At 36.3% G+C, this 21,797-nt stretch overlaps 1 protein-coding gene across 12 annotated transcripts in view; it reads right to left on the bottom strand.

Moving 5' to 3' along the window:
- Positions 1–1,786: 1,786 nt before the first annotated feature.
- The window catches only part of LOC100115257 (broad-complex), a 57,400-nt gene continuing 37,389 nt past the window's right edge, over positions 1,787–21,797 (bottom strand). For 5 of the 12 annotated variants that reach the window (XM_031927849.2, XM_031927848.2, XM_031927850.2 and 2 more), the window contains exon 6: positions 1,787–10,105. In XM_031927849.2, coding sequence (XP_031783709.1) covers positions 9,618–10,105 — 488 coding nt within the window. In that variant the 3' untranslated portion in view covers positions 1,787–9,617. Of the gene's footprint in view, positions 10,106–12,112; positions 12,389–16,632; positions 21,525–21,797 lie in introns of those variants that run through there. The other 7 variants (XM_031927858.2, XM_031927860.2, XM_031927859.2 and 4 more) reach the window with 4 other exon arrangements.

The raw sequence follows: 21,797 nt of genomic DNA, 5'->3' as shown, positions 1-21,797 counted from the left end.
TAATATATATAATTATATATTAATTAATCTTAATATCGTGTAATTGTAATATTAATAGCCTAAAAAGATGCGACACATGTCGTTTTACGATTACAACGTTAGAACAAATACGTTCCAACAGTTTTTATCTCACTGTCTCTCTCACTCTCTCTCTCTTTCTCTCTCCCTCTCCCTCTCTCTTTGTTTCTTTCAAATTTACTCTCACGTATTCTCTCATTCTCTCTCGCACTCACAACTGCATCTATATACTCTTATAAAATCGATTTTAAACCTTTTTCTAGCTTCTCTTCCTTTTCATTAACTTGGAATGCTCGTTTACACAGTAAGTTAGATAAGTGGTTGCATGCTCGATTTGAAAATAAAAGTGAAAGAGTCAAAGAAAAAAATTACATCTCTTGTGCAGCAAGCTCGTTCGCTCTACGGCTGCAGTGTAGCTGTAGCTAATCTCTGTTTTAGAACCACTATCTCGACAGTAAACTATCGTTGCATTACTTCTCGAAGGCAAATAAAATATCAAACTCATAATGTGCAGCCGTAGAGTGATCAAAGTGTGAGAATTTTGCAAATTCTCGAGATGAGCTTGCGACAATGTATTTGCGCAAAAGCAGATTGTTTATATGCATTCTTGCTATTATTTTTCTTCTTATATTTCACCGTCTCATATTAAGAAGCTATAAGAGTTTGAAAAGAGATTTTCAATATGCGCTTGTTTTCACTATTATTGAATAATAAAAATGACACAGTCGATCACTGCGTCCATATAAATGCGATAACGGAACAATATATATGTATATATATAAATATTCTGTAAAATATAATATGGCGACAGCTTTACGCGTAGCGATACTCGCGCGAGATGCTCTACCGGGGCCGTCTTGTGTGTGTGTGTGTGTCTATATATATATATATATATATATATATATATATATATATATATATCGATGTTTGAGTAGTTACATTTTCTTTAGTCGAACAAATCTACACGATATAATTGAAAGAAGCGATTATGTATCATAAATGTGAGCACACGGTCACGCAATGAAACGATTATGGTCGCGCAAGTACGCACCTGTATGTCTGTTACCTATTCTGCATTTACGCATATATACGTCTATGTATTTTGTGTATGTGTATACGTATGAGATTGGCCCCGGAGGAGCCTGGCATACGAGAGGCCCACGTAATCCAAATGTCCAGACATTATTGATAAAATACGAGAGGTAAGTACAACAACTATTGTAGCTTAAAATGAGAATCTGCCGCTGCTGCGTCTCGGGTGCGCCGCACTATAAGTGCTCTCCAACATTGGACACTTTTTTAGCGAAGAAGCGCGAGCATTTTTACATTTTTTTCTTTGTGCGTTTTTATGACATCTTTGAGATTTTTCGTTACTTTGTTGATTTGCTGTGAGGGTGCTTCACAAGATATTATATAGGACCCTTTATTTTTTCATTTTTCTCCTTCTTGTAGTTCGTAATTTTGCTTCGTTTGAGCATGGACAAAGAATTTTATAAACAATACGTAATACGTCTTATTTATAAAAATACGTTCTAAGAGATGAAAAAAATGATCTATTCTTAACAAAGTTAATCAATCGTTTAGAGTCTTAATCGATCGACATCAAAATACTTGCATAAGATAAACGTTAATTTTGAACCAATAACCTTTCGTTTATATACGATAAAGAGTCTTTACAATGTTTGCTTAGGCAGTGTTGAGAGAAGCTGCGCACGCAAGCGCAGGACGCTTTCAATAACTTGGACGACTTTTATTCTTTATGCTTTCTAAAATTTGTTTTTTTTTTCTTTAAGGTCCAAGAGACACAAAAGTATACCATGTTCTTTGAAATGGTCCAAAACTGACGTTCAATCTGACGAGTGAAAACTCAATGAAGTAAACGGCGCTTCCGAAACCTGCGGCAGCTTTTGAGGTATTTATGACAAACGCTCGACGCCGCGAGTTTGTTTTTCATTTTCTACTGCGCGTTTTTTTTTCTTTACAAAGTAACTTGCGGCGCCGTTAGGTGCGGAGATTTCTCTTCACTTCGTGTATTCCTTTTTTACTTTATTTTTATTCCGTTACTATTTTTTCTTACAATTAACAATTTCTTTTTTTTTAATATCTTAACTACCAGAAATCTTTTCCTTCATTAAATCGAAGACGTGTTTATGTATTTGTATTTGTTTTGTACTTGTACTGTTCAGCAAGGCAGCGTGTTGCACTTTGTTACATATTAGATTAATCGAACCGTGAGACGCTTCTGAATAATTCCAAACGCCAATAATTTCAGTGTAAAAATTGTACACGTTATTGATTGTGACATACGTTTTTTTTAATATTAATTGGGTGTTTTCGGTGATGTTTAATTTACATTAACTTACGTTGTACTTTAGAAATAGAATTTCGTGACATTTTCAGTTTAAAGCATGATAAATTCCTTAAAAATACCCAATTAACTTATTTCTAAAGAACAAAGTGAATTTCGCTATATTTCAAGTTTTTGGACGTTTGGTAGTAGACTGCGTTACACAGGCCCGCCTTATTTAACCCTTATTAACTTGTGTTCCTGCTTTTTAATGAAGTGGAAAAAATGCATACGCATGTTTATATATCACTTAACAATGTTCGGACACACATCGTCATCGCATCTAACTATGAAAAAATAATTTTAAAAAAATCAACGAAAAAGGAAGCTGCCAGAGATTGTCTCTTTTGCAACTTCAGTGGCGATAACCAGAGGAAGCGCTTTGTTTTCTTTTCTTTTTTATGGGAAACTTACAATGCCACACGCGCTTTTATTTGCATCCTACAAGCATGGCCTTCTTCGCAAGTTCTACGTGTACATTCATGCGCCCATATGCCATCGAAGCATATTGAGAAACAATATATATGTAAAAAAAGAAAACATGTACTTATTGATAGTATCGTATCAAGAGCTATCGCTGCAAAATGATTTACAATCATTATCATAATTGCAATTTTATTGTAATAATCAATGATGATATCAATTAATTGATTAATTAATAATATACTAATAAACATAATGATGACAATAATAATAATAATAATATTAATAATAATAATATGTTTAATAGATTAATATAGAAGTTTTACCAAATATATTTCAACAATCATTTCAAGAACGTGCGTAATGATGAGAAAATAGCATAAATGACAATAATAATAATAATTATAATAATAAAAGACAATCAAGCATCTTGGAAAATATAAACTTATATGTATATTATACATAATATATGCATGTATACGTATTTACATAAAGAGTTAACATAACGTGCCATCGACTCAGTTTATCATACAAACGTGTATGCTAAAACTAACTTAAAAACCTGGCAAAGCAAATATACTCATGATGAAAGACGATAGTGTAATAGCGGGCATTTAACGATTAAAAATGCATTACGTGAAAAATATAAGCGATATTACTGACGCCGCGACGATATGTGCGAATAAAGTAATATACAAAGCCTATAAAGTCGTTAAAGAACATTTCATTTAAAAATAAACGGTCTTTTCAGATTTCAACTAATCGAATGAATAGTAAAACTATGAAGACAGAGATAACAAAGTACATACAGTTAAATTGCGCAATATATGTACAAACTATAGATAACTATTGTTTAATCATCGAAAAAGTCAGCTGTGCCTATCTTACGACTTCCCTAACGCTTTTCTCAAAATCATTGTGCAACTCTCGTCATTCTTATTCGATTACATAAATTGCTGAATTACAAATATGCATGGGGCTATTACAAAGTAAAAAAGTTATACCACTTCATAGCTTGAAATAGCTGTATGTGTTAAAGTTTACTGACGAAATTCGCAGTTTCTACGTCGATATACATAGCGTGCCTGAATTTACACTAATGATCCTATTTTAAAGTCCAAAAGTGAGACGTCAACAAGTACACTAACTTTATCTTCGTTTTAACTATTCCGTAATTGTTTTTGAAGAACAGCTATTTTTACTTAAATCAAAAGATCATCTATTTACATATATTTGCATTTAGCCTTTATTGGACTTTGCTGAAGGATTAAGTGAAATCGTTAGAGCGCGTTTCTGTAATTTAGCACAGATGTAAAAATGTTCGATCGATCTCTCGAATTAGAGTCAATCTACAAAGACGTGCCACTACATTCTGCTAAAAGTCGTGTTGGCTCGAACAACAGCTAACTTTGGTCCATTCATCCATATGAAAGTATTAGCGGCGCAAGAAATAACTACATCACTTCGTCGTATGATCAACGATAAGGTAAATAATGATATGAAAGTTCGTTAGTACCATGAAAATGCGACGTTCATAAAGACATTCTTTTTTTATTATATATATATATATATATATATATATATATATATATATATATATATATTTCTTATTCCGTTACTGTATAGATGCAGTTTTATTTTATTCTTCTCTTATGATCACTTATTTTCTAATGATCATCAAGGATAATTATTGAATAAACAGTACGGGCGATACCTGTCCTTTTATACTTATGTTTCTTCTTTCTTTTCTCTGTATGTAAGATTGTGTACTCCTTATCATCTTTCTACTTCACACTCACTTTTTTTGCAATTTTCCCTTTTGATAAATTTAAAATTTTTCATAACAATTAATTTATACTTAAGGTTCTGTTAATATTAGATATGGCACAATATAAATATTATATTTAAAGTCTTTTTGAAGACATAATAAAAATAAATCTAAGTAGTCTTCCTTTCTAACTTCGAAAAATTTTCTTTTGTCCTCGTAATTACAATCCCTAAGCTTTTTAATTAGAAATCCGTGCATATTGTGTTGCTTTTTTCGCATTTCTTTTGTTTTTTCCCAACGTATACAGTCATTCGATTTGTAAGCTTTGTCCTTCGATATGAAGAATCGTACTTGAAACAAAAAAAGAGTGATTGTCTCACGAAATAATACATTATTAATGTTCTCAGATTTGTGTGACTCCTTTTTACGTTATTTTCAAAATGAACTGTTACAATGAAAACCGAACAAATTTTTTTTGTAAATATGACTAAAATGTTGACTTTTTTGCTTCTATTGTAGAAGCGTTGTGATATTTAATTTTTTCTTAAATAGTGAGCCACACGTAACGTAAACCCGAGAAGGGAAACGATTTTCCGATGCTCTTTGGTACGTCAATATCACATTAACAAGACAAACTTTAAACCAATCAAAAAAAAAACAGTCTAATCAGTCGATTCCTTTTCAGTTCAGGAATAAAAAAGGCGAAAATAGATAAAGATACAAATAAATTTTTTCTTTTAATAATTTCTTAATTAATCTGACATTTAAAATTATAAAAATCAGCCTTTTCCGAAATAAATTCGCTTTATCAAAGTATTTCTTTCACAGCGCCAGAAAATCAACGTGAGCTTCGACAAAGCTATCAGCTCAATCGGAATTAGCTCCAAAACCATAAAACATAATAATAAAGAAGAAATGTATTATTTAAGTCTTGTCCCTCATTTTGGGCTGAAATGCATATAGTTATATGTGAAATATGAAGAAAGAAGAATATATAGACGCGCTGTGCTCGTTTAATCAATAAGTAGGATTCATGCGACTCCCATTGAAATTAAGAACAAAGTTTCCTAGAGAACAAAAATAAGAAAGAACATCTATTCGCCGATTCCCTCGGAGTAAAATCAGATAAAAATAAACCGATCATCTATATTATGCAAAGATTATTTTTATCGGACCCCTTCTCATAAGCATCGGACGTCTGTTTGAAAGTTTTTAAACATACGAATATTTAACTACTACAATTCTTCGTACTGCATTCCCCCATTTTCCTATTTTTAATGTAACTGGTGTCCTTGCAGTTTTAAAAGTGAAAGTCACATGCATTTTCCCATCGTTTCCAGCTTTTGATATACAACATACATGAAGAGTCCGTACCTATTTATCGATATATAATATTTACAAGCGTATGATAATTTATAATGTGCAAATAAAAATAGATAAGTCAAAAACATTTCCCTTCGTGAATAGTATTTGACGTTCGAAGAGCTTGAAATGTTTCAATGATGCTGCACATCGTAATCATAATGACAGTATATTATTTATCATCAGATGTCTATTTTTTATTGTTTTTGTAATTACACTACGCTGGATAGTGAAATCGTTATTCGATGGCGACAGAGCAATTAAATTTCTGTTTCTTGTAAATTTAAAAATTACACGACGCACCCTTCTCCTCCACCCTTGCGCTCTGGTGTAAACGTTATAATTAACATGTTTTTTTCTTTATTTATATACGCGCAATTTCGAAAGTAAAATACTTGGCACATCATTAGAAGATTTTCATTTCACCCCACTAAATATTTAAGCAATCGCCCGCAGTTGATATTTCCCTTCATCACGAGATATTAAATCAATGACAAAGGGCAAGTGTGTACCCTGGAAAGATATGTTTACGAATTAACTATAGAATGAGAAAATGGCTGGCGTCGTTGAGCAACACGCAAACGCCCGTAACAATAGAAAGTCGTCTTTTCAAACTTTGGTTTCGTTTTCGAAAAAGCACAAAACAATAAATATAAATTTATTTATAAACGAGCAGTCATTTGGCCTTTGGCATCGTGTAGTCGCAATTTTCACATTTTTTATTTGCTCAATCTTTACGAATTTTTTCCGTTGCCTACTCGTAAAATTATCCTAATTTAATTATAAATTTTAGTTTAATTAATTAATAAACGAATTTTATAACGAATCGAATGGCGCTAGTTGCTCAACGACACCGATTGCCCCTTTTCTCCTACTCGCATCCGTTTTACCCTTAAAAAAATCTTTAACTTTTGGAAGATTTTCTTTGTTTTTTTTTTCGTACAGTCATAAGATTCACAATCTTTACAATTTTACATATAGATTACTAAACATAGACGTAATTCCGTATACGATTTTTTTCGATAAAATTTTAGCACTTTTCTCAAATTATCTAATATTATGAACGAAAAGACATCACAGAATTTCAGAATATTTTTTTTAAATAGCCAATTTACATATTTTTCTTTTCGATTTCTTTTACAAAAGGATTCGATACGTGTGGCCGTTTGCGCGATAATGTGGCAACCTTTTCTCGATATCCCCAATTTTGTCTGGCTCATTTTTTTCCCTCCTTATCACAGAAATACAGAATTTCCGAAAATGACTAGGTTTAATTTTACTAACGCCTCGGTTCTACGACCTTACTCAATATCTTTTGCAAGGCTCTATACAAATATAAGTTTTTTTTTTTGCTCGAAATTCTCACAATTTTACAAACGTTTCACATTATGCGCAAGCCAGCCGTCGGTAATCCTCTTTTCGACGGTTTTCGTCTAAATCTAAATTCTAAAAAATCGTATCGTCTCTGTCCAGTATACATGCGTTTATTCTTTATTCAAAAGATATGTTTTAGTATATCCTGTTAATTTTCAAAACTCATCTGAATTGATATACCTCCCATCGTCCTATCTCGTCTCTCTTTCGGTATACGTAAAACCAAATTACAATCGGCAGACATAACGCTATGCCTTTATCTAGCAATTTGTACTTACTTGTGATTTTTGTTTTTTTTTTATATAAATGGCATTTCTCGTAAAGTTATTCCGCTCGTTCTATCTATGCAGGGATTGAGACCTGAATGAATTACGTTTTCCGCTATATATATTTTGAATGCATCCTCAGACTCGAGTAGCCGATTCCTCTTACGGTAAATAGAAAAATATCAAGACGCGAATTTAGAAAGCTGTTTTATAGTTTCATTGTGCTCGATCGATTTTTTTTTGTTTTCGAGAATAAACACTGCCTCTCCCTCCTGCCAAGCCCGAAAAAGGCGCCGTCTCGAAAGAACGTTTTCAAAAAAGCCTTGATTAATTTAGCGCTCTCCGCGCCCAGTATTAAAAGTCTTACGAATGTAATATTGCACAATTGCCAATCGAGGGCGCGGAGAATAGGGCTATATATATATATATATATATATATATATATATATATATATATATATATATATGCGAGAACGAAGGGGGAGAAACCAGTGATAGCTCGCACGAGCATGAAGAGGCATTCGTTCGAATCAAATTCACAACATATCTTCCTACATCCGTTCCTCGTCCCCGAATTTTTTTCCGCTATACTTTCCACATCCCTTTCTATAAAATCAGAACGAGAGAATATTCGTCTTATTTATTATTATTCTTTTTTTTTTCATTAATATCGTATGAATATATATATATGTATGTATATGTATATATTTATATACACGATTCAAAATATTAGCATTTAAAAAGTTAAAAATATACTTTGCAATTCTCGCTCGCGATGGACCTATACAACGTTTTACTTATCTCTCAACTCTTTCGCATCATTTTTTTCTATAATTAATTCTCGGGAGAATCCGTTCCTCTATTAAACTGCGTTCTCTGTCTCTCCGTACAAATCTTTTCTCTCTAGCTCTCTCGATCATCGATTTGTTCTTCGAAGCTTTCTCGTACTTTAGCCTTTTCGTTCTCCTATAGCCCTCCTTCTCTCTACCCCTCGAAAATTTGAGCACATTAGAATTTTCGTTTATAATTGAAACGTGTTATATCCGTCTGAAGCACAACTTAGTGTGTTTCTTTCTTTCATTTTTATCGTCGAAAATTCGTCATGAGTCCCTCATCGCTAAAGTAATTGTTTTTTGTTATTTTCTGAAACGTATACGCACATTCACAATATAGATTCAAATTGTTAGTTTACGATGTTAGAGCTAGTGCTTGGTTCGTTCTCGTATTAACGATTCGTTAAACAGGTTTGTACACATCTATACGTACGTATGACAGTTACAGCATACCAACATTTAACTTAAGACATGCACACAAACGAGCGTTAGTTTAAAACCGCGATTTCAGAGCATCGACGCGCGCGTCGTCGTTAATGGGTCCTGCACGGGGGACCGTATAGACTCGATTATTATTCCCGCTCGGAAGAATTTGGGATTTGTTGCAGCGCGTCCGACGATTTCCATCAGTATTATACCGATCGGACACGCGGAAATATTATACGAAATAAAGCCGAAAGACTTCGCTCTACACATTGTGCGTTTGCTTGTATTTTTTTTCTGTTTTCTTTTCCTCTGTTTCATCATCATCAGTCGTCGAATTTTCTTCACCTATTCACAAGTAGCGTATATATCTTTGGATTGTTGTGTGTGTTTAGTCTTGAAAAACGAGCGGGAAAGCCCAGCTTGTTATTAACTATAATGTATATATACGTATCGTGTATATAACGCGCCGCGGGGGCTATCCGTTATTATAAATCAGCAGAGGACGCGTTCTTACCTTAGCGCAGCTCTAAGGGGCCTTATCTGTATTATCTATATAGTATATGTATATATCAACGCTGGTAGCGATTAGGGTTTCCCTTCTCGACGATCATCGCCACGTGTTGCTGCTGCTCGTTGCCATCAGCAGCAGCCGCAGCGGCAGCTCGGTGGTGGTGGTAGCGACTCGCCAAGTAGTGAGAGAAGTGATAGCAGCGATGATGATAGTGGTGATGATGTAAGTGGTGGTGGTGACGATGATGCTGCTGGACCAAGGTTAGACTAGCCTGCTGGCACCACATTTTTCATTGAGGCTGCTGCTGCGGAAGGATCGACGAATGCTGCCGCTGCTGTTGTTGGATCGGCGAGTGCTGCTGCTGCTGATGGTGCTGCTGCTGTTGGTGTTGCTGCTGGTGCTGCTGCTGTTGGTGTTGCTGCTGCTGTTGCTGTATGTTACCGAGAACGCTCTTGATGGCGGAGGTCTTGAGGAGACGCTTGAGCATGCCGCTGGTGCCGCGATGCTGAAGACTCTTGTGGGTGGTAAGGGAGTTCTTGGTGCGGTAGCGCCGATTGCAGAACTCGCAGACATACAGCGTGTCCGACTGCTCGTGCTTGTCCTGGAAATGGCGCTTAAGCGAGTAGTAGCAGGAGAAGGTGCGCCGGCAGTAGGGGCATTCCTGAGGCTCGTTTATGCCGCCGGCCGTGGGCGGTGGCATCCGGTACACGGCTAAGGGAGGCGTTGCGGCTGCCGCCGACGAGGCTGGCGCGGCGTGATGCATCCCGTTACCCGTACCTGCAATGCAAAAACAGGAAATATCGTGATCACACGCTCGCTTAGCTCTCCAGCCAACGGAACCCCATTACCCAGCTTTTTTTCAACCCATATACTGTTCAGAGTCACATGCGTGTTAGCGCTTTTGCGGAGCTTGTCTCATTTGATTTTCGGCGTTGCTGATTGTTTAGTCGATTGACGATTTTTAGTCTCTCGCGATATGCCGCCGAATGAGAAAAGCTGCCGGCAAATTATTTCATCCGCGTTTTCATTGATCCTTCGAAACAGGGTTGAGTGCGATTCTATTATAGCCTGTTTTAGAGGATCGACTGTACAGAATGTGTGTTAATACAAAAGGTGTCACTCATTGACCTGTCATTAATGAAAAAAATACCATCGAAGCAACCTCGACTTTGATTTTCGTTAATCACTTGATTAGTAATAAAAAATTTAAAAAGGGGGTTAGTAAAATTTTGTTATTCAGTATCAAAAGTTTTACTTTCGAAATTCATAACTGGCATGCTCTGAGTAAAAAGTAGAAGATTGATCATTACATGTGTTTTTCATTACGTCCGAACAAAGGTAAAAAAAAATTTACATTCAATTGGACAAATGTTCCACACAAAAGCTTTGTCAACAATACATCAACACGTGGCATGCACGCACACACAACAGCAAACGTAAAAAGCGAACAAAAAGCCAACACACAATAAATAAGCAAATGTAAAATAATGGAAATAAAAGAGGAGTTCGTAACGTGTGAAGAAAAAAAAATTGAAAAATAAATGGGTATTGACCAGGATTAGTGGAAAACCTGAAGCTCTTTTGCGACATCTTGCGAGCCGATGGTGTAAATATTCGCATTATTGTATATCGTGCAATAATCTATAGATTCGCAAACCCCATCGAACTCGAGAACGACTAGGAAAGTTTTCTCCTTTAGAGATCGAAGGGAAAGGAGGAACTTTTGTAATCTTCACGCACAACGTGGACGAGGAGAGAAAAAGGGAAAATTAATTTTGTTATCGGATAAATATGAGAGTCCAAACGTAACGTGTGTAAAAATACGATCGGCGCTGTTCGTTCTCGAGTTTTATTGCGGTCAAACTTCGCCTGCGAGAGAATTGGACAGACCGGAAGAAACGGATCAATGACCTCGAAAACCGGCAAGCATGATATATATTTATACGAACGCCGGGAGTGTAAGAATATAAAAACAAATTCGAGCCTTACAAAAAGTTATGGAGATGATATTTAATCGTGCTGATGTTTTCTTTTCAATGCGACATCGTGATTAAAAAAGTGTCTGTTGTAAAAGATTTCAGAATAATAATAATAATAATAATAATAATAATAATAATGAAAGAGAGGAAAAGAGGAAATAGAACAGTGTTTCGCGCTTCATGCAAATCCCAAGAACGAAAATAAAAATCAAAGAATCAGTAAAGATATCAATCAAAAAACATTAACGTTATAAACAGCAAGATTAATTGGAAAAAAGTAATTTATGACATTAAATATACCAAAATTTAGTGAGAGAAAAAAAAGAAACAACCAATAAGAATAAGAGAAAAAACTTATCAGAGAGAAGGAGAAAAGGTTGTTGGGTTTTAAGAATAGCTATGTTAGTCACTGGAAGTCAAGGTCGCTTCGATGGATCAAATTGATCGCTCTCATCGCCAGTACTAAGAAACTGTTACATCTTATTCTCGACGAACCAATAAAATGTGCACAATCCCTCCCAATCGGGCAAGTAGCAGAGGGCACAGTTTATCGGTGGTTTAGAAAAAAAGAAACAGTGCGGCGAGCAGTGATGCTAATTAAGTATAACGAGAGAGACAGTAAACAAAAAATAAGAGGTAGTCGATGAGCGCATGTTATTCAAAATAAAAAAATGATTAGTTACAAAGACTGAGTAGAGCAAGTGTGTTAATTGTGTCTCTCTTGATCATCATCAGTTAAAAAAAATTGCAAGTAGTTAGTGTGTGATCAGTGTCGATTGTTGATTGAGAGATGATGGCGCCCTACCTTATCTAAACCTTCAAAAGAACTTAATGTCAATATCGCCGGGTCTGCTCTTATGATAGGTATAGATATGGGTCATCAGGGAGTTTCGCGAGCAGTAGACCCGCTCGCAGATGACGCATCGGTACTCTTCCTGTCGCTCGGCGTGCTTGTCGGCCACGTGGCGCTTGAGGGATGCTTTGCTGCAAAGCACCTTGCCGCACAGCTGGCAGGTGAAGAGCTTCTTCGTCGACGGTGTGTTCAGGGAGTTGAGCGTCAGACCTGGCATGGAGGCGAGCACTGAAACACAACAATGCACCTCATGCAGCACCCGCACACACTTACCTACCACCAACTCGTATTTCTATTTCTTTTATGTTCTAATATTCTTTTATTTTTCTAACTATTTAGGGGACCAGCCTGTCTCCGCCTCTCTCGCTCTCACGCGCACACTCGTTCACACTCGTGTTCCCTTCTTTCGCTCACCCACGCGCAGTGTCGTTGTTTCGATGAAAAAAAAGTAGCCTCTCGCCGATTAAACTCTACGTTGAGAAGATCAGCCAGCAAAAACGTGGCTTAGAAGCATAATATCAGAGTACACGCGCATCGCCCTCAATACCGCTTTGAATTTTCGGCAAATGGCGACGAGAAAGGAGAAAAATCTCTGCATCGTCTTACACAGTCCGCTTTTTTTTCTTCATTCAGCGAAAATTGAATTCGAAGGGGGCGACGACGGCGCTAAGATAAAGAAACACGTCGCGCGGTTAATGTATGGCTCTCGGGCATAAAAGGTGCGCCGCTGCACATGCGGCCGAAAGTAAAGAAAAAAATAAAATAAAATAAAAGTCTCTCTTCTTTCATTCGCGGGCGTCTTGCAAATGAACGAGATCTGCAACGCGCCAACGCTTCTTGGATTGCAAGGAAAAGAGTTTTTGAAAGGGGGAGGGAAAAGAGAAGTAAAAAGAACATCGTCAATGAGCGCGGCCGAGCTAAGAATCGCGCGAATCAATGAGAGGAGAAAAGAAGCGGGGTGGCTTCTGCTTCTTCTTCTTCTTTCGCGGAGAAAGAGCAGCGGTAGCAGCTGCGCGAAGAAGCGAGAAACGTTTTATTTCATATTATGGAAAACGTGCAGCGCGTCACCACAGCCGGCTTTCATTCGCTGCCGCAGCCGACGAATCAAACGTCAATAAAGTGCAACGTCTCATTTCAACGTCGTTAATTAAAAGAAGGCAGCTCTGAAGGAGCCGTGGAGGAAGACGAGGATGAGGAGGGAGCGAGATGGAGAGAGAAAAGGGCCGCGAAGCGAGAGCGAAAGAATAAAAGAAGGGGGCCGTGTAAGAGAAGGAAGGAAAGACTTAGAATATCGCCGGTGCACTTAAAGAACTTGAATAGATAATGTCGTTCGCTGCTGGCTGGCTGGCTGACGCGCGCGAGCTGGCTTCTTTATTTTTTCGCATGGAAAATAAAAAAGGGAGAAAAAATTTTATAAGACGCGGCGGCACGTCGCCCTCTCTCTCTCTCTCTCTCTCTCTCTCTCTCTCTCTCTCGCTCTCTGCCCTTTCTTCTTAGCCTCGCCGTTTCGCTTCTTAACACCGGCCGCGAACGGCTGGATTCGCTCATTCATTCTCTTTGGAAAATTGCTCTTTATCCAATTTCTCACGTCGTGTCTCATTAAACTTCAGACGGAAAAGAAACTGCGCCGCTTTATATAATGCGCACAATGAGAGTGTGTAAATGGGGGAGGGAAAGACTACGGATCTACGTCTGCGACTGCTCTCTCTCTCTCTCTCTCTCTCTCTCTCTCTCTCTCTCTCTCTCTCTCTCTCTCTCTCTCTCTCTTTCTCTTTCTCTTTCTCTCTCTGATGCCTGAGCTGCTGCTGCTGCTGCTGCTGGAAGAAATAGTGGTGGAGATGGTGGTAGTGGTGGTGATGGTGGACGTATGATGAGAGGATTGGTTTGCGTGATGAAAGAATGCGAAAGTAAATAGAATACGAAAAAAGAGGACGTTCTAGGGAGAGCGAAATGGGGATATATAAATATAAAGGGCTCTGCTTATACGGGAGGATACAACAACAAAAAATAAAATGAGTGAGCGAGGCGACAAAAGAAAATGAGACATCCACAAGTTTTTTATTTTTTTCTTTAGAAAAAAATAATAGAGCGGGGACTTACAAAATCGAATAAAAAAAATGTGCACGCAAGAGAACATAATATAGTCTCATTTAACGCACGAAACATGAACTCGTTAAGGAAGGCACTGCACACACGCGTTCACTTTTCTCATAGGCGTTCGTTGAGGCGTGATGTACAAAATAAGGCAACGGTGAAAAAAAAAATAACACATAGAACATTCTGAAAGAGACACTTAAAGCATGCACTTCGAGCGAGATCAAAGCGTACGAACTTTCCGTAATTTTTGAGACCTCGAACTATGCGCACAGTTATGCGTACATACACTGAAGCTCGAATGTCATTTTTTATACAATATACATGTATATGCACGCGTGTAGCACATAAAACGAAGAACTTGAAAACAAAAATTTAACAAAGAAGCACAACGGAAAGTTTTGCCCCAAGAATCTCTTTTGGACACGCACACGCGCTCTTCCTTATACTGCTGTGAGGGAGTGAAAAAAAAGAACAGACATGAACGGGTAGATATTATTACTATAAAAGTCTACGTGAGGTCGAGAGAACGGAGACATTTTTTTAATGTGTGTGTACATAGATATTTGACATTTTTTCGTAATATTCTCTATTTAATGACAGGATTTTTTTCGCAGCTGGCATCCAGACTCAAAGTCTTGCTTAACACACTTACCTTATTTGGGCTGAAAGGAATCTTCGTCACATTTTATATGTTTCTTTTTTCAATAATGCTTAATTTACGTATATATTTATATATGTATACTTTCTTAAGACTAAGATCCTTATGTACTACTTATGAAAAGAGGTGGAGATTTCGGGATGAATGGGGGTTGAATAAAAATAAATGAAAAACACATTGCGAAATTATTAAACCAAATAGTATACATTTTTGTAGAATATAAAAGTGAAAATATATTAAAATGCATTTGACATAGCTTACATCAGCAATAATAATAAAAATAATAATTGTAATAAAATAATCATATAATGATAATAATGATAATAATCAATAAATATGTAATATAACCAGAACACCTTGGCAGATAACAATTAATATTTAAGCAAAATAACGTAGCAATTTAATATTTCTTCTGTTTTTTTTTAATATTCGAAATAATAAAAAATTTCATTACATACGCGAGCAGCTGCGTTAACGAAACATGTACGAGATTTATTCTATACTCGGTTGTATTTTCCATCATAAATTTTTTCGGCGCGTATAAATCGCAAAATAATAATAATAATAATAAAACTCTAATAAATTTCGATTTCGGTGTCAGTCCTGTTTGTTATGCGGCATAAGAAGCAATCATTCGAATTGATTCAAAAAATTTAATAGAATAATATTGTTGTCTGTTCTGGGTGGTGCTTTTAGCGCAGCGCGGATTATGGAGTGTATAAGAGTGCAGTTACAAGAAAACCTATTATACAGTTGATTAATACATGCTATTGTAAAAAAACAAAAGTGAAAAAGTTTGTCATATTTTTGTTATAAAACTATAGTTGCTATTATGTATTTTATGGATAATGCGTGTGTCATGAAGCTGTAAATGTATATGATGTGTGTGTACTTATCCCCCGACCATTCGCTATCGCGCACTATAATTAACAAAAAATATATCTACTGGATAACAGTAGAAAAAAAAACATGAAAATCATAATTTGTTCAACTGTTGCGTATAACGTGTAATATATGTATTGTACACCGTTTTCAATCGCAAAAGTATAAAGAAATTGCCAATTTCGATAGTTGCATCGGGCCACGTCAGAGTCTCTTTCTCTCTAATCAATCGATCGCGTAAAAAATTTTCATTTAAATTCCGCAATCCTTTGCTACGATGCGTGTAAGTGTAATTTTCGCTTTTTGGGATATATATCTTTTCTTTTTTTAAAACTCTTTTAAACTAACGCATAAGGTACTTTTCATTAATAGTTTGGTAACATCAGTCAAACCTTAAAAATCAGTCCAATCGTATACTTCGACTAATTAAAAAATACAATTTTACACGATTCAGTCCAATTCAGTCGTACAGCAAAATAAAAGTACGAAACAAAATCACGAATTTTTTTTATAACATAAAATTTAAATTGACGATTTTTCAGTCTTTCCGTTTACATTTTTTAAAACAATTTTTTTAAGAACGAAAGAACGCGTTTTACCGTCGTATCACAGGCCAATTGCGACGAAGTATTGTCGACTTTTTTCGCTTAAGTCCAACGACAAGACGCGAATCGGATTGACAATTCACACATCTGTCCCCGCATAAATAATAAAGTAAGTTCGCGAAAAAGAATCTCGTAAACATAGAAAAGAAAAAAAGTAATGCAACGCACATACTAAATCAAAGTAAATAAAATTCATATAAAACTCTACTAAATAATTATATAATTTGTAATTAAATATTCCATTCGATTTATATTAATTTCATTAATAATTTATTATTTTCATAATAATAATGCGCCGCCCAGCAACCGGGTTTGTGCAGGTGACAAATAATTCGCATTATGTTATTTGGCCATTTTTTTACAGTAGTCACGGTATAATAATTGTCAATTTGTTTTATACCTTACTCTTTATCTTTCTTTCGCTTTCCTTCTATCCTTGCTTCCACTCCTACATACGACTTACTATATACTTTATCAATATCAGTTCTTTCATTACGTCATCGCTCTGACTACTATAAAATTTTGTTTATTACTTTTATAATTTTAATTTAAAGCTGTTTTTCCTTTATTTCCGTTCCGAATCACTTTTAAAATTCTATAAATCGTTTATCCCTATGCCTTCGTCTCCTGTGCCGACAATTGCCTATATGGGTCTTTTACACGTCCCTCATCAACTTGCTCCGAGACGAACATAATTTCGACAGCCTCAACTTTGTGTATACATTTTAATATATATATACAATCCCACGCTAAAGTAAAAATATATAATACGCTCTAGGCGAAATGCGACTATTGTTCATAAACTCCAGCAAAGAAAAAAAAAATTATTGGAAAGATTTACTCTTTTCACCTTGACTTCTTTCTTTCTATCCGTCCCTCTCTCTTTGACTTAAATGCTGATGCATAAACATTGACATAAAAAATGAGCTGATTTAAAAAATCAAATATATGAATACCGGATGCATCATATTAACAAGTAATGGATAATAATCGACATTTTTTCAAGCAAAAGAGAGCGCAGAATAATTTTCCATTAATTTTTTTGTTTTAACCTCGCACCCCATTTTCACCCGAATTAGTCTTGCCGTTATTTTTCGTGCGTGGCCTTGAAAAATATGTGCGAGTCGGAGCTTTCAATTGAATGTACTGTTTAATTTATTCTATCATAGCCTATCTATAAATGTGTTTGTAATTATGTATGTACTCGTGTCGTGTACACTCAACGAAAGGTTCTTCTGGTCTAATTCGTTTCCATATTGTTCAAATAAGTTAATTAATAATCTCACTCGAAAAGATTGAGAAACATTAAAACGTATGCAACTAGAAGAACTTGTGGTCAAGATTACGTGTTGTATGTGTTTTTATCGCATGTAAGTGCCAATCTCGTTACCGAGCCTGTGTCGTACAATGCGGTTTTTTAAATTCAATTGTTTTGTTTAGTGTTAATATTATCAGTATGCCAGCCTGTAAAATATATAGGTAATCGAAGTTGCATTCACGTCTTCAAGTCGTTTTAATAACGATTTTAAATTAGTTTATGCGACGAAACCTAGCTTACCTAAAGTTTATCCTTCGGGTTTTATTTTTATTTATTCATTCAAGACCCTCTTGATGACATCTTTTCTATCATTACATGTACATTTATTTAATACTTTTAATTTAACTGATTGATTATGTATTCCTATTGTGAAAATGGGTAGCCGTTGATTAATGTACGCCTGATTAATTTGCAGATTCAAATGAGAGCTATAATAAGTCTGACAAACAAGATATGAAAGTATATATTTTTTATGTAACATCAAGAAGGCCTTTTTATATGTGGCTTATCAAAGTTCTACTAAAATATAGGTATGTATATCATATGCAGTCAGCTATATGTATATGTGGCTATTATAATCCATTTATTACATATTTATCTGTCAGTGCTTAGTGGACCGTAACTTATTTTTCCATTCCCATCCTATTATTATTTATTACTTCGCTTGTAGAACTGCCGTCGAATCTTTTCCTTTAATTTTATTCACGACTTTCTAGCTCGCTTCGACGAAACAAAAGCAAATAACTTTTCGGATTTTGAAAATTTTTAAATATTAAAACGTTTGTTTTTTTGTTCAAAATTTTGTTTTAACTTCTCCTCTTTGAGTATTACAAAGCTACTTAATCGAATTCTTTATATAGCTGAAAAAATGTGTCAATTTTTGTAAAACAAAATTTTTTAATAATAAAAGGAAACTAAATATAAAATTTCAAAACCCCGAATCAACTAGAAATGTAAAAAATATTTACAAGATAAGTAAATAACATTTCAAAATGTGCGATAACAATTCAACACACATTTCCATCGCTATACCACGAAAAACTTTTGGAGATTGGCATGAAGTGTGAATATAAACATTTCAAGTTTTGTAAATTACATAAAATTTTTATATGTATACACCCTTTACGAATTAGCCCTGTATGCCACCGTTAAAACACAAAAATAAAACATCGAACGCGAGTCTCTCTACGGAATCCCTCGCGCCTTAAAGCATTAACTTTTTTTATAATGGAATGAATATATTATAAGATAAAATATATTATATATATATCATTGCATCTTTTATCGCAAGCACTTGCGCGAAGTGATAAAGCGACGGTGGTTTCACGAGACAAAATCTTATTTTGACACACAAACCGAATGGTTCTCGTCGTATTTTTTTTCAACGGCGACGAGAGAGAACTCCAGAATTTAAAGAAATAATAACAAAGTCCGACAAGCCATTTTCACTTTTCGACGCAGGCCTCTCAATGGTTATACTTAATATTTTGTTTAATTTTACGTTTACCTTCCTATACTCCTTTTTACAATTAAGTTTTCGAAACCTCTTAAAAATCTTGAGTCTTGTATTTTTATAATAACGTTTGCGCGCAGTCTTTTTTCTAACATTTAATGTTTCATCCTAAAAGTTACTTGGACGATGGCGTCTTTGACGCTCGGAAGTTCTTTCTCAATCTTTCACTCTTCCTCTTGTTTCTTTTATTTCAAATAGAGACTTTAACAAAAGCAGTTTGCAACTCTAGTATGGATTCACGACGGATCTTTGTCACGGCGCGACGACAGTAGAGAAATCTCTGTGCGACTGCGCGCATACACGAGATCGTCGTGATCATCCTTTGCCTTTTTTATACTTTCTCTACACAAAATCAATGATTTGCCTAAAGAAATGAGTTTCGTCGAAGAGTGCAAGGTATCATTTACATAACAAAACAAGAGAGTCAAGACAAGTTTGACTCGTCATTCATTATTAATTTTCTTTTTTCCGTCAGTCGACAATCGTTTTGGCCATTTTTTTACAGGGGAATCCCATATCTCGCCCCCCCCCCCCATTTTACAATATACCCATCGAAATAACAACTTATCATTTATCGTCGTAATAAATTTGCCTAGTCGCCGGCACCTATAACAACCGATAAAATTCCTATTTAGCTCATCGCATTGTCTTTCTACAATTGTCACACAGTCAGTCCACGTCTTTTATTATCGTTTAGCCGTTCACAAACGCACACACGTGTGTATTACAGCTTTCACTCGCTCGAAAGCTCTTTTCCTTTCCTTCGACTTCCATTTTATTTTAATTTTTTTCTTACTTTTTCGTATCTCAATTTACCACGATTTATGGAAGCACTGTGTATTGTTAAATTTTTCTTATTTTTTTTCGTTTCTCCGTTTTCTCTCCTTGTCTTTACTTTGAAATCGTTACATCGTCATTGTTCTTCTCTCATTACACACGAGAAAATTTGACAGTCGCGACAGCAGATTACACGAAAGAAAATATATTATATTATAAACGATTTTCGCGCGGTTCTCGCACCGTCGACGAGTCAGATGTCTCTTGCGTTCACTGGGGAAAAATCGCATGTATCTATACTGCGAACATAACATCTCTCTCTCTCTCTCTCTCTCTCTCTCTCTCTCTCTCTCTCTCTCTCTCTCTCTCTCTCTCTATCTATCTATCTCTATCTCTCTCGCTTTCCGGGTCCGCGCATTCGCGGGCGGACGCGCAACAACTGGAGTTTGGGCACAAGCAAAAACGTATATATATATTTAGAGAGACGGCTTCTCGAAATGTACACGCAGATATATGGTATTATCTCGACGTTACACGTCCTCCCGTGCTTTGCGTGGCTGCCGTCGGAGGCGTGCTCTCCTTTCGCGAAAACTCAAAACGACGAATTTTTATAAAAATCTACCGCTAAATTAGTATAAAAAATATAAATTTTCCGCTCTAACGTGTCAATGAGAATGAAAACGCGCGTTTACTCGCTCTCTCTTTGTCTCTCTTTCTTGGTCACCATATATTTATAATATGAGCGGTATATTGCGTGAGGCGATACCATAAAAGTATCCGTCCGACTCGTCCGCGGCGAAAGTCACTTGACAGCCCTAATGTGTGTGCGTGTGTATACATTACAACTTTTCGCTTTCTCTCCCCCACCTTCTCTAAAAACGCTATACACTTAATAATCGACAAAATAGCGTCGTCTCGTATATAATTCGCATCTTTCTCTCGTACTCTGCCCTTTTTACATACACGCGCTACAACAAGCCTCGGTAAGCTCGATCCGTTCGTATAATATATTGTTTATATTATTTTGTATAGAGATTTGTGTTGTCGCGCGGCCCGACGTGCGTCGCATCGCAGGCACGTCCGAGCAGAAACGTATCATCATCGTCGTTCGTCGTCGCGATCGGCATCGATCGTGGGTGTAGGTGTATGTGTGTGATGTGTTCAGCGGCTTAATGAGGAAAGGGAATTTTCTGCTCGGACGCGCGTCTATAGCAAGAGGCCAGCGGCCGCAGCAGGTCTGCGTGTCCGTCCGCCGACTAAGCTCTATTTCTGCCGCCGATGGTAGATGCTCTTGTGGTTGTTGAGGCTGTTCAGGGTCCTGAAGACCTTGTGGCAGAGGGCGCAGACGGCGCTGTTCAGCGGCTGGAAGTGCTGCTGCTCCTTGTGCCGCTTGAGCGTCAGCTTCGTCGAGAGGGTCTTGCCGCATACGTCGCAGGTATAGCAGACGCCCGGGGGCAGGAGACTGCCGTGTAACGGGTGTGACAGTCGCATTGCTAGGATCGCAGAAGGCGGTCCTTCAAGTTCCCGGGCAATGTTTCAGATTTTTTTTAATTTGAATTTTTCAATTTGATTTATTTATTTATTTTTTTTTTTGATAAATTTTAATTGAAAAGAAAAATTAAATTGAAAAAGTAAGAGTGAATGAATGTTAATATTGGTGTGGTGGTGTGTTTGATTTTGTTTGAATTTTCATAATCCGTTACGAACCAATATTGCGGCCGAGGAGATAGTTCCACGTGCGGATGGACCCCCAGCACAAATCCGTTCGTGAAGGTAGGTAGTAGTAG

The sequence above is a fragment of the Nasonia vitripennis genome, chromosome 3 (genome assembly GCF_009193385.2).
Source record: "Nasonia vitripennis strain AsymCx chromosome 3, Nvit_psr_1.1, whole genome shotgun sequence".
Lineage (NCBI taxonomy): Eukaryota > Metazoa > Arthropoda > Insecta > Hymenoptera > Pteromalidae > Nasonia > Nasonia vitripennis.
Note: the sequence above shows the minus strand (reverse complement) of the source record. Positions and strands in the feature narration are given on the sequence as shown.